At 44.8% G+C, this 12,911-nt stretch overlaps 1 protein-coding gene across 1 annotated transcript in view; it reads left to right on the top strand.

Annotated features, from left to right (window-relative positions):
- The window catches only part of LOC124775491 (homeobox protein OTX1), a 107,928-nt gene that overhangs the window by 61,847 nt on the left and 33,170 nt on the right, over nucleotides 1–12,911 (top strand). The window contains exons 5-6 of the mRNA XM_047250324.1: nucleotides 3,157–3,222; nucleotides 3,286–3,494. Coding sequence (XP_047106280.1) covers nucleotides 3,157–3,222; nucleotides 3,286–3,494 — 275 coding nt within the window. The remainder of the gene's footprint in view (nucleotides 1–3,156; nucleotides 3,223–3,285; nucleotides 3,495–12,911) is intronic.

Raw genomic sequence — 12,911 nt, 5'->3', positions numbered from 1 at the left:
CTTATAACCTACCCTAGAATTCTGACTAAGCTACAAATCAGTCTGACACCACAACCAAGTTTTTTGCTTTCACATTCGTTGGCTTCACCATCTCCAGTCAGACTTCCATCTTCCAACCTGATCTAGAGCTCGGGCTAAGCTACACATCAGTTGATACCCGGGACTTAGGACGTCGATTGTGTACTCTGATTGTTTACGTGACCCAATTGCTCGTTCACTAGCGCTCATCAACTAATAATCAGAGCTGAAACCATAAAACAAAAAAGTAAAAAACAGAGATGAAAACGCAGTAGTATGCAAATGTACACTAAATTAAATAAGAATAAGATATTAATGTTACCTAAGTTAATTTAATTTTAATCATTCTGGGAATAAAGTCCTCAGTTGAGTATGCAGCTACAGCTCAGCTTTGGAAGACTTGCGAAGACGACGTTCTCAAACTGATTAATAACCGCGGTAGGAGTGGCTACCTGATGATGACTTGAACGTTTAAATTGGTCATAGATCTAAAAGTTTGCGATTTAGACATAAAAAATAAGTTAGTTAGTTATTTATGCATTCACAGATGACTTTAAAATAATATTCAACTTATCAGCTGTCCGCCCCCGGTAGCTGAGTGGTCAGCGCGACAGAATGTCAGTCCTAAGGGCCCGGGTTGGATTCCCGGCTGGGTCGGAGATTTTCTCCGCTCAGGGACTGGGTGTTGTGATGTCCTAATCATCATCGTTTCGTCCTCATCGACGCGCAAGTCACCGAAGTGGCGTCAAATCGAAAGACTTGCACCCGGCGAAAGGTCTGCCCGACGGGAGGTCCTAGTCACACGACATTATTATTATTATAACTTATCAGCTTATTACAACAACAACAAACAATTAAAAATTGACAAACATGCAAGTGAATAATTAACTAATGTCTCATTAATTCCTATCGTAATGTTCCACTATTCATTCAGATCTCATCATATCAGTGCATACATTGCACTCGCTACACTCACTGCAAACACATCCTCTCGACTGAGGTCAGAACTATGATAACACCGCTGCACTTCCTTACGTTTATTGTGCACTGCCATGCATCAGTCTGTAAAACTGAGCCAGCATCCTTCCATAAAGAAGAAGCCGTTGAGCTTAGGAAGATGAAACGACGCTACAATTTTCCATCAGACAACTTGGGACATTAGTCTTTGAAAGTTTCAGATTTTTATTTTTTACAAACCCTAATATTTTCTGCTATCCCTTGCTTATGTTAAGTAATCTTCCACTGCATATTACGTACTATTCAAAAGGTATGCTTTAATTGATTTCCAAATATGTTGCTTTTAGTTACCTATTTTATTACACCGAGGAATTTGTTGTACGGTTTGATATGAACCGCTCCTCAGTCCTCAGACAGCTTCTCTTGCTCGTGGCGCGCAGTCCCACGAATAACAAAGAGTCAACGTCTGCGTCACTACACATGACAGACAGTTTATCATCAGCAGTCCCACCAATAACTTTTCAATTCTGTCGACTCGCAGAAGACTCAGTCTTCATCTACATACATACTCCGCAAGCAGAGAGTTTCTTGTATCACTATCAGTTCTTTCCTGTCCCACTCACAAACTGATCGCCGGCCGAAGTGGCCGAGCGGTTAAAGGCGCTACAGTCTGGAACCGCACGACCGCTACGGTCGCAGGTTCGAATCCTGCCTCGGGCATGGATGTGTGTGATGTCCTTAGATTAGTTAGGTTTAAGTAGTTTTAAGTTCTAGGGGACTTATGACCACAGCAGTTGAGTCCCATAGTGCTCAGAGCCATAGCCACAAACTGATGCAGGAAAAAAAGACTGTCTAAACCCTCCGATCGAGCTCCAATTTCTCGCATCTTATCTTCGTGGCCCTTACGCGAAATGTACGTTGGCGGCAGTAGAATCGTTCTGCAGTCGTCCTCAAATCCCAGCACTCTAAATTCTCGCGGAAAGAGCGTCGTCTTCCCTCCAGCGATTCCCATTTGGGTTCACGAAGCATCTCCGTAATAGTTGCGTGATGATCGAAATTACCGGTAACACATGCAGCAGCACACCTCTGAATTGCTTCGACATTTTGCATCAACCCGACATGGTGGGGATCCCAAACACTCCAACAGTAGTGAAGAGTGAGGCGCACTAGCGTTCTATACGCTGTCTGCTTTATAGATGAACTATATTTTCGCAAAATTCTTCCAATGAAACGAAGTCGAGCATTCGCCTTCCCTACTACCAACCAGACGTGCTCATTCTATTTCATATATCTTCGCAACATTACGCCTAGATATTTAATCGATGTGATTGTCTCAAACAGCACCCTACTAGTGCTATATTCGAACGTTATAGGATTGTTATTCATATTCATCCGCATTAACTTACATTTCTCCTACGTTTAGAGGAAGCTATCATTCATGACACCAACTAGAAATTCTGTCTAAGCCATCGTATGAGCCGGCATGTGTGGCCGCGCGGTTCTAGGCGCTTCAGTCTGGAACCGCGTCACCGCTACGGTCGCAGGTTCGTATCCTGCCTCGGGCATGGATGTGTGTGATGTCCTTAGGTTAGTTAGGTTTAAGTAGTTCTAAGTTCTAGGGGACTGATGACCACAGAAGTTAAGTCCCATAGTGCTCAGAACCATTTGAATCATTTTGAACCATCGTATGTACTCCTGCAATCATTCGAAGACGACACCTTCCTGTGAGCCGGAGCGTCATCAGGAAACAGGCGTACACTGCTGCTCACTCTGTCCAACAGATCATTTATGTATATAAAGAATAAGAGCTGTTCTGCCGCACTTCACTCGGGCATTTCTCAAACGCCGGCCTGTCACTGTTTTATCTGGGTCACATGACAAACGGCCAGTGACGGCTACCTGAAACAAGCATTCCATCACAACTAGCTTGTTCACTTGTCCGATGCTCATAGCTTGAGGAGAGGGACAAACTGACGACTCACTATCGCTGGCAGGCTTACTCGTTAGTGCTCCTTCTCGGATTATCAGAGGGAGCGTCGAACACACTCAGTCGTTTCTGTGACCATTCTGTTTTCTTACACATTAACATGGATCGTCAGTTGTCTCGTGCGATAATACTCGCAGTTGTTATTATTACAGCCGTGCAGGGAACACTGTTGAGACGCCGCCGATTGTCCGTAGGCTCGGCGAGCGCGTCACTGTCGTCGTTCGGCTCGCTGAACAGCTCGCTTGGCCCGTTCTCCGGGGGCGGCGCCGGAGGCGGCGGGGGCGGCGTGTCAGTGGGCGGGGGCGGCGTGCCGGTGGGTGGAGGCGGCGTGGGCGTCGGCGTGGGCGTGTCGGCGCCGGGCGACTCGTGGGCCGCCTACTCGCCGGCGGCGTACGAGCTGTCGCCGCACCTCAACCTGCTCAACGCGCCCTACTCCAGCTCGCCCTTCGGCGCGCCCTCCACAGGACCCTACTCGTACGCCTCCATGCTGCAGCCGCAGCACGACGCCTCGCTCTTCCGGTCACAGCACCAGGTGGGTAGACGTCTGCAATGTTGATATTCTCCGCACACCGTGATTCCGAGCGCATCCCATGCTTGCTCTACAGAATTCAGTTGCTTCAGACGTACACTATCTTATCAAAGGTCTCCGAACGCCTCTATGGAATATGGGATGGACCACTTGATGATACGAGCAACGAACCTGCTATAGTGCGCGTCATTTACGACGGCGGCCGAGTTTAGGTTCGTTCTGTGCATCTGACGTCACAAAACACAGTCAGCCAATGAACAGAGAACGACGTTGCCAGAGCTCGACTGCAGTGCAGAGCACCGACGAGTGTCTTCAGTTTTAGAAACGTTCAGTCACAAATAAAGTAATTGAACAAAAGCAATGTCTTGATAGCAGACTTTCTATAAAAGAAAGTTTGGAAAAGCATTCTTTATATCAACTGCTTAATATTCTATTAATTAATTAAACCAAACAAGCAATAAGCCTCCTAATTCAGGCGATAGAAACGAAATTCATTCTCACTAACCGCTTTTTCGCAATAAAGAACAGCGGTAATTGTTTATCTCCTATTGTACTTCGACGAAACGTGAGTAATTCATAGTCATACCAACAGTGTTTGTAGGTATTTTGCGTGATTGTTTAAAGTACTCCAGAAAATATCTTGAACGATGCGCTTCGTTAGTGTAATGGTTAAGGTGTTTGGCTGCTACTCAAGAGGTTCAAAGTTCAAATCTTGTTCAGTGCATAATATTTTCTTTATTTAAAAACAATTTCTAGTGGCGACTGAAATCAACCATACGGAAAGTATACGCTATGGACTTTTACCTCTACAAACTCTTCAGAATTTCGTGCAATGGTTTACTACATTTAATGCTGCACAATAACTGCGTTGAACATCGAAACAAAATTAAGTCATTTATGGGGGGACGGTATCAGTCAAGAAGATGTGTAAAAATCAAATTTTTGGGCCAAATAGCTTTTGTGAAATCCAATGATAAGTGTGTCAAAGCAGTCGGAACACCATGTGTCTGCACAGGCGAGCAATGCATTGACGACAAAATCGCGCGGTGAGCACGTCTCTGAAGCAGCGAAAGGGTTAATGCGGCCGTGATGGCTTTACTTCATAAACTGCGCGCTTCCCTCTAAACGTAAGTGTGCGAACTATACTATACTATGGCGCTGCTTCTCTTGGCGCGTGCAACTGGCAACGCAGCACTCTCCCGCGTCTGGGCGGGCATGCGCGAGCCGCCAAGATAAAAGAATTGAACTTATAGTATAAGAGGAAGCGGGGAGTACTGTGTTGTCGGTAGAGAAGTAGTAACAGCGAAATGGATCGGTCAGGGCAGCTCACTGTCTTCGGACGTGGGCCAATCATTCGATGCCACTTGAGTAACAAAGCCATCAAGCACATTTCAGCCCTTCTACAGTTGCCCAAATCAACTACTGGTGATATGACTGTGAAGTGGAAAGGTGAACGAACAACCGCAGCTAAACCAAAACCAGGTAGACCTCACGTACTGACAGACAGGAATCTTCGAGTATTAGGGCTGACGGCTGTAAAAAATCGCAAGGAATCACTCGTCAGTTACCAAAGTGCTTCCAGCAGTGCAGCTAGCACAATGAGTCTTCCTACGGAGTTAAAGAGAATGGGGTACATACAGTGGTCGACCAGCTCCTCATAATCCAAACATTTCTGTAGTCATTGCTTAGTGACACTTGAGATGGTGTAAAGAGCGTCGCCGCAGGGCAGTGGTCAAATGTTCAAATGTGTGTGAAAACTTATGGGACTTAACTGCTAAGAACACAGTCCCTAAGCTTACACACTACTTAATCCAAATTATCCTAAGGACAAACACACACACCCATGCCCGAGGGAGGACTGGAACCTCCGCCGGGACCAGCCGTACAGTCCATGGCTGCAGCGCCTTAAGCCGCTCGGCGCAGGGCAGTGGATTTCTGGTAAAGAGCGATTTGGGGTGACAAATCACGCTGTACCATGCGGCGATCCGACAGAAGGGTTTGGATTTGGCGATTTCCAGGCGAACGTTACCTGAATGACATGTAGTGACAACAGTGAAATACGAAGGAAGTGGTGTTATGGTATGGGGGTGTTTTTCGTAGTTATGGTGTGGTTCCCTCGTTACGCTTAAGTAAATGCTAAATGCGGAAGGATATTAGCACATCTTACAGCACTTTGTACTGTGTACAGTAGAGAAACAATTCTGAGACGTTGATTGTTTCAGCATGACAAAGTACCCTATCACAAAGCAGCATCTATGAGGCAGAGGTTTGTGGACAGTAACATTCCTGAAATGGACTGGCCTCCCCAGAGTCCTGACCTCAACCTATCTGAACGCCTCTTGGATGAGTTACAACGTCTGCTTCGCTCCACACCCCAGCGTTCAATATCAGTGTCTTCTGTTGTTTCGGATCCTGAGGAAGAGTGGGCTACCACTCCTCCAAAGACATTCAGACACCTCATTCAAGATGTTACCAGCAGAGTTCAAGCCGTCATAATGGCGAAGGGTGGGCACACCCCATATTAATGTCCGTTAATAGTGCCCGGATGCTTTTGGTAGACGGTATACATGCGACTCCATTCGCTCCATGTGTTCACTAGTCAGTACCCCAGTACCACAGGACCTATCCGTATGGACAGACGCCACGCGGAATTAGCCGAGCGGTCTGGGGCGCTGCAGTCATGGACTGTGCGGCTGGTCCCGGCGGAGGTTCGAGTCCTCCCTCGGGCATGGGTGTGTGTGTTTGCCCTTAGGGTAATTTAGCTTAAGTAGTGTGTAAGCTTAGGGACTGATGACCTTAGCAGTTAAGTCCCATAAGATTTCACACACATTTTTTGGACAGACGCTATTAGCACGGACCACTGAACCACAGAAAAATTTAACTTCGTAGTAGGCGTAAATATAGGTTGCACCCAATTGATTCTGCCTTCGACGGTAACCCTAGGATGTAACTTACACACGGAATGGAAAATATGTTATCTGCTACGTGAACTACGACTGCTTCAAGTCGCGTACTGCACAGACAGGCTGCTTGTCACTGACATCCACCAATAACTTCGTAGAGATGCATTAATACAGCGCAGGTAACGATTTACAACTTCATTCTTCCCTTCTGATTGTGAAGCAGTGTAGTACTACGGAGTATTCCTGTTTTCTCACCTAAGGATTCACCACCTACAAATAACTTCTAAATGCGCGTTCATGACACACTTGAGACGCTATACTAAAATTTGAACAGCGTGCAGGAGATCGTCCCTCATACCTACGAATGGAGAGCAGTTCGACCACACTGGTGGTCAGATACAAAGAAGTTCCAATTGGTCTCGTTTGAAAACCAAAGTAGAAGAAACTCGCCATCTAACTCCACCTAAAGCTTCATTAATAAGGATCTAGCTTTCAGTCTGTAAGCGATTTGGGTCAAAAGATGCCCTAACAAGCTGTAATCAACACGATTCTCGTCACAACGAGAAAACACTAGATTTTCCCTTATTTAATCTGACGTAGACGGGGAGTTAATTACAGCATGGGTATCAAACGTGGTAGGAAAAAGATCCATCTTATGCGACACAAGATTTTTATGGTTTTTCCCAACAGATACCTGGGATTGTTATTGCACACAAATATAGATACACTTACAGATCAGTAATAGAGCAGCGCAGGGAAATTCAACATCGGACTGAACAAGAAAATCTTGACATTATTTGTGAAGCAGTCCCATCACAATAACGGCAATACTGCGGCAGAGGAAAGGATTGTGAATATATCATCTCTTCACGACTTCTACTGTGCTGGTTTGAGCCTCACGGAGAGCCTGGCAACCGATTACGCCATATGTGGCAAACGAAACTGCTGTTGATGAATGGTCAACGCTCTCCACTTGCCAACTGTTAATCAGTGCGCGAAATGCTTCAAGGAAGCTGAACAATTCTTGGTCCCCTCTTCGGTAGATACTTTAGAATGTTTTGAAATACGATTTATACTAAATTCACGCCAGAAAGTAGTTCACACAATACAAAGCAGAAAATTATCTTTCATGAATGCGCTAAAAACACAAACTATGGATTTGGGAATCCTCGTCTCTAACCAACGTGCGTTAAATTGTCCTGTTTAGTGGCCGTTCATTGTGTTGTGTAGCCTCTTTTCTAGTTTCAGTATTCATCTATATTTCTATTAGAGATTGGTTCTCAAGCTCCAAATAGGAGTAACATGAGATTCTGACCTTATTGCAGCTTGTTTGTTAATATTTGCTCTCATTCCAACCAGAGAGAGAGAAAGAAAGAGAGAGAGAGAGAGAGAGAGAGAGAGAGAGAGATTTGTTCAACGCAACAGGTTTCATGCAAGGTTCGATTCAAATGTAGATCTCTTCTCCGTCCCATGTTTGGTGACGATCTAAATCTTGGTTGGTTAGCCATCTTAATTACCCTACCTCGGCACCTATGATTTCAGTCGGTGGGATCACGAGAAGCGCAACACAAATAAGCCGATCTGAAGAGAGGCATGTCAAGAGAAGAACGAAGTACACTCATGCAAATGCCTCGTGCCACAGATTGCCTGCGAATTGATATGGGGATATGGACAATGACGGCAATCGGACGGATGCTACGTTCAAAATCACTAGGCATATTATTTCGCGTAGCAACGCACTGTAACATATTTCAGAGGAATTTGCTTATTCATCATTTATATGTCTCGTGTGCTTGACGATATACATACGACGGTTCGTCTTCATGCAATTACTTTCTATCCGCTGAGATACTGTTACGTAGAAGTAGGAACAAAGGTGGGGACATTACCAAGTAAGGCAGATATGCTAATACTGGGAACGAATGAAGCGGCAGGGGTTAAAATCTAGAAATACGCTGAGATTAAAATGTAATGGATATTATTGATGAGGCTCAGTTTAGTAGACAAAGATCGATAAATTAGCTTAGGGCAAAAAATGCGCACATAAAGACACAATGTCATTTGGAATATCGTTACAAAAGGAAAGCTTGATCGCCACCTACGCAATGCAGTTGAATCATCTTATTTTCACAAAAGGTGTTTGCTGTTGGACTTTTCAGTCTCGATACTGAGTTTTTCTTAATAGTCAGTCATGACGCGTCAACGAATCTGTACTGTTGCTTACTGCACACATGTGTATTGCAATCGTGCTTCTTCCAGAAATTTGAATGAATCAATCTACTATGTTAAAGTTGCATGTAATGGAAAGTCGGGACGGATCTGGGAAACTGTTTAGAGATTACGGGCTGCCAGTACAGAAATGAACTGCAAGCAGATTGAGCACTGAAGCGGTACGTATTCATCAGGTAACACTTACGTGAAACAGTCTCATAGTAGTAATTACGTCGCATGTGTGTCAGACTGTACTCTAGAAGCAAGCTGAATAGCTGCAATGACAACAGCAGATTGTCCCCAAGGAAAAGAACCTATTTCCTGTTGCTCATGAAAAGGTGTAACATAATACGAACGAGAAGAGCTACAACAATCGAACATTAACGAAGTGCTATATATCTGTGAGATCTGAATGGAGCTGGGTGTGGGATGTTATGACGTGCAATACATAGTTTAAGTTCACTACAAAAAAATTAATCACTCCCTACAGAATTCATTACTGCATCATTTAATACCGTATAATACGGCCCCTGTATTTGACAACCGCCTGGATTCAATTAAGAAGTGAGTCCGCAAGATTGTGGAGGTACTTCGCATCCAAGTTAAGCCACTCGCTAAATATTTGATTGCGCAATTTCACCAAATTCCGGGGATGTTGATTTCGCAATTTTACCCGCCATTCCAACATGTCCAACAGATTTTCTGGGGGATTCAAGTCAGGTGATTTTGCAGGCTAATAGAGATGTAATAGGGTGGGGAAGTGTTCAGAAAACCAGTCACGTCTTCTTCCAGCCGATGAACTTTGCTGTTGTCTTCTCGGAAAATAGTGGTATCAAAGCATACCCGTGCATATGTTGATTGAAAGGCAACACCCGACCATTCAGAATGTTTAAGTAAACATAGTGCTTCGTGTTAGCAAAAACCATGACAGACCCATGTCCGGCTTGGACCTGACCTTGCACACACTCTGGATGAAATGCTACAATTGGCCTTCGGTGCATTTGACGACGTGCATCATTTGAACCAGAATGAAAAATAGTCATACAATAGCACTAAAAAGGCAAATACGTCCTGGGCGGGGCTACAGATGTAAAAGAAGGCAACTACCTTTTCGACTTACGTGGCAGCTTCAAACACATTTAAATCAAAATATTTTGACATATTCACTCTGTTTTACTTGTTAGTATTAGTACCCATGTCATGCAATATAATGCATCGTATCAAATAAAGTAACATGATACATGATGTCATGTCGTATAAAATGACACATGCCATCATGTCGCCCAACGTAGCAGTTGTTGTGTTACCCAGTATGACATAACGTGTCATTAGAATTTAGGATGCATGCACCCCCACTCAGGGGTACTATCTATTACAGACGCACCCCCACTCTCGGATACTTCCTATTGTAGATGCAATCCACTCTGCAGAAACACATAAGTTTGTGTCTATCTTTTCTTACAATCCTCACTATATTTGTAACAGGGAGTGGGTTTTGGGCAGGAATTATACCCTCCTCTCCACCCAGAAATTAATAAATTGTTTTAGCGTCCCTCCGGGACAAATCCACCAACAGAAATTTTAACCCCCCAGAAAAACATTTTTAGCTATTCATCGGCCATATTATACTATACATTGATGATCCAAAACATTATGACCAACTGCGTAATAGCTTATTTGTCCGTCTTTGGAACAAAATACATCATCGATTCTCCGTACCAAGGAACCGACAGTTTGTTGGTAGGTTTGTAGAGGTATGTAGCAGTAGATGTCTACGCACAGTTCATGTAATTTGCGTAAATAACGAGCCGCTGATTTGCGTACGCGGTGATGGGCTCCATAGGATTTACATCAAGCGAATTTGGTCGCCGAGACATCAACCATTTTAGCGCGGTTCTGGCTCCGAGACACGGACAATTATACTGCTGAAAAATGACATCGCGTTTGTGGAAGACATCAAGCGTGAAGGGATGCAGGTGGTTTACAGCTGTCAGCGTGTCTTCGATTACTACCACAGGTCCCATGCAAGCGCAGGAGAATGTTTCCCATAGCATAATACTACTCCCTCCAGCTTGCGTCCGTGGCGTGATGCACGTTTCGAGCCGCCGTTCACCTCGATGACGGTGTTTCTGGAGCCGACCATCGATCTAGAGTAGCAAAAATGTGATTCACCCCAATAGCCGACACATTTTCTTTGATCGACCGTCGAATTCCGATGATCCGGTACCCACTGATATCGTAATTGACGATGTCGTTGGGTCAACATGTGAACACGGAGGGGTGGTCTTCTGCTGAGCTCCATGTTCAACAATCTACGATGAACGGTGTGCTCTGAAACACTTGTGTGAGCACCAGCGTTGTGCTCTTTCGGCACAGATGCCACAGATCACCATCTATCCTACATTACAGATTAGACAAGCCTCCGAATCCCACGTGCTGAAAAGAGTCGTGAACGTCCAATAATTAGCGTCTAGTTGTACGAAGGTCACTCCAAAATAAATGCACACTATTTGTTTAAAAATCCATCTTTTATTCTACATGTTTGGAAGTTTTACAGTGTGTAGGTACATCCTTTAGGAACAATATTTTCATTTATCCACATAATTTCCATCCCTCTCAACTGCCTTACGCCATCTTGGAAGCAGCGCCTGTATACCCGCACAGTAAAATTCTGGACCAACCTGTTGGAGCCACTGTTTGGCAGCATGCACAAGGGAGTCACTATCTTCAAACCTTGTTCCACGAAGAGAGTCTTTCAGTTTCCCAAAGAGATGGTAGTCACATTGAGCCAGGTCAGGACTGTAATGGGGGTGTTTCAGTATTGTCCATCTGAGTTTTGTGATCGCTTCCATGGTTTTTTGACTGAAATGTGGCCATGCATTGTCGTGCAACAGCAAAACATCCTGCTTTTGCCGATGTGGTCGAACACGACTCAGTCGAGCTTGAAGTTTCTTCAGTGTCGTCACATATGCATCAGAATTTATGGTGGTTCCACTTGGCATGATGTCCATAAGCAAGAGTCCTTTCGGAATCGAAAAACACCGTAGCCATAACTTTTTCAGCAGAAGATGTGGTTTTGAATTTTTTTTCTTGGGTGAATTTGCATGATGCCACTCCATTGACTGCGTCTTCGTCTCTGGTGAAAAATGATGGAGCCATGTTTCATCACCTGTCACAATTCTTCCAAGACATTTATCTCCACCATTCTCGTACTGTTCCAAAAGTTCGCTGCATACCGTTTTTCTTGTTTCTTTGTGAGCCACTGTCAACTCCTGGGAACCCACCTGGCACAAACCATTTTTAACGCCAACTCTTTCACTATTATGAAAACACTTCCTCCTCCTATCCCAATGTAGCGAGATAATTCGTTCACTGTGATGCGTCTGTCAGCAGTCACCAATTCGTTAACTCTTTGCACATTGTCTGGAGTGTGTGCAGTACGAGGCCTGCCGCTGCGAGGACAATCCTCAATATTGCCGAGCTCGCTTTCATCATGTAACGTGCTTGCCCACCTACTAACTGTACTGCGATCGACAGCAGCATCTCCACACACCTTTTTCAACCGCTTGTGGATGTTTGCCACTGTCTCGTTTTCACAGCACAGGAATTCTGTGTCAGCACGTTGCTTCTTACGAACGTCAAGTGTAGCAGCCATTTTGAAGACATGTTGTGACGGCGCCACTCACGGGAACAGGTTGAACTAAGTTTGAAAACAAGCGGGAAGGATGTATCTACACACTGTGAAACTTTCACATGTGCAGAATGAAAACTGTATTTTCACAAAAATAGTTTGCGTTTCTTTTGGAGTGACCCTCGTAGTTTCACTGTCCTCCTACCTCTTTCCGTAGATGCTCACGGCAGGAACACGTGAACATTCGACCGGCTTCGCCCTTTTCCAGGTACACGGGCTCTGCGTACCCTTTGTCAAAGTTGCGTATCTCAATGGATTTCTCCATTTTCAGCCCTTATCTTCGCTAGGGTGATCCCGCGTCCGTGTATGCTCCGCTTACATACTTCTGTTAGCGCGTCACGAGCCCGCAACGCCACCAGGCTGCAGCCAACTTCGCGGTGGGCAGTGGTCATAGTAATTTGGCTGATCAGTGTTTATTGTTTACTATGGCTGGCGAATCTTCTGGATTTTGGGCACACGATCAGGGACTAGCTTATAAATTGCAAGATGCACCTTGTGGCTAAGAGAGTTAACTATGCTGGGGAAGTAGGGTTAACTTGTAAAAAAAGGGCGAATGTGTCCTCATGTCTAGATTCAAATGTCTTTGAAGCTGCCAGATAAGTCGAAAAGCTAGTT

Source organism: Schistocerca piceifrons, chromosome 2 (genome assembly GCF_021461385.2).
Source record: "Schistocerca piceifrons isolate TAMUIC-IGC-003096 chromosome 2, iqSchPice1.1, whole genome shotgun sequence".
NCBI classification, from domain to species: Eukaryota; Metazoa; Arthropoda; class Insecta; order Orthoptera; family Acrididae; genus Schistocerca; species Schistocerca piceifrons.
Note: the sequence above shows the minus strand (reverse complement) of the source record. Positions and strands in the feature narration are given on the sequence as shown.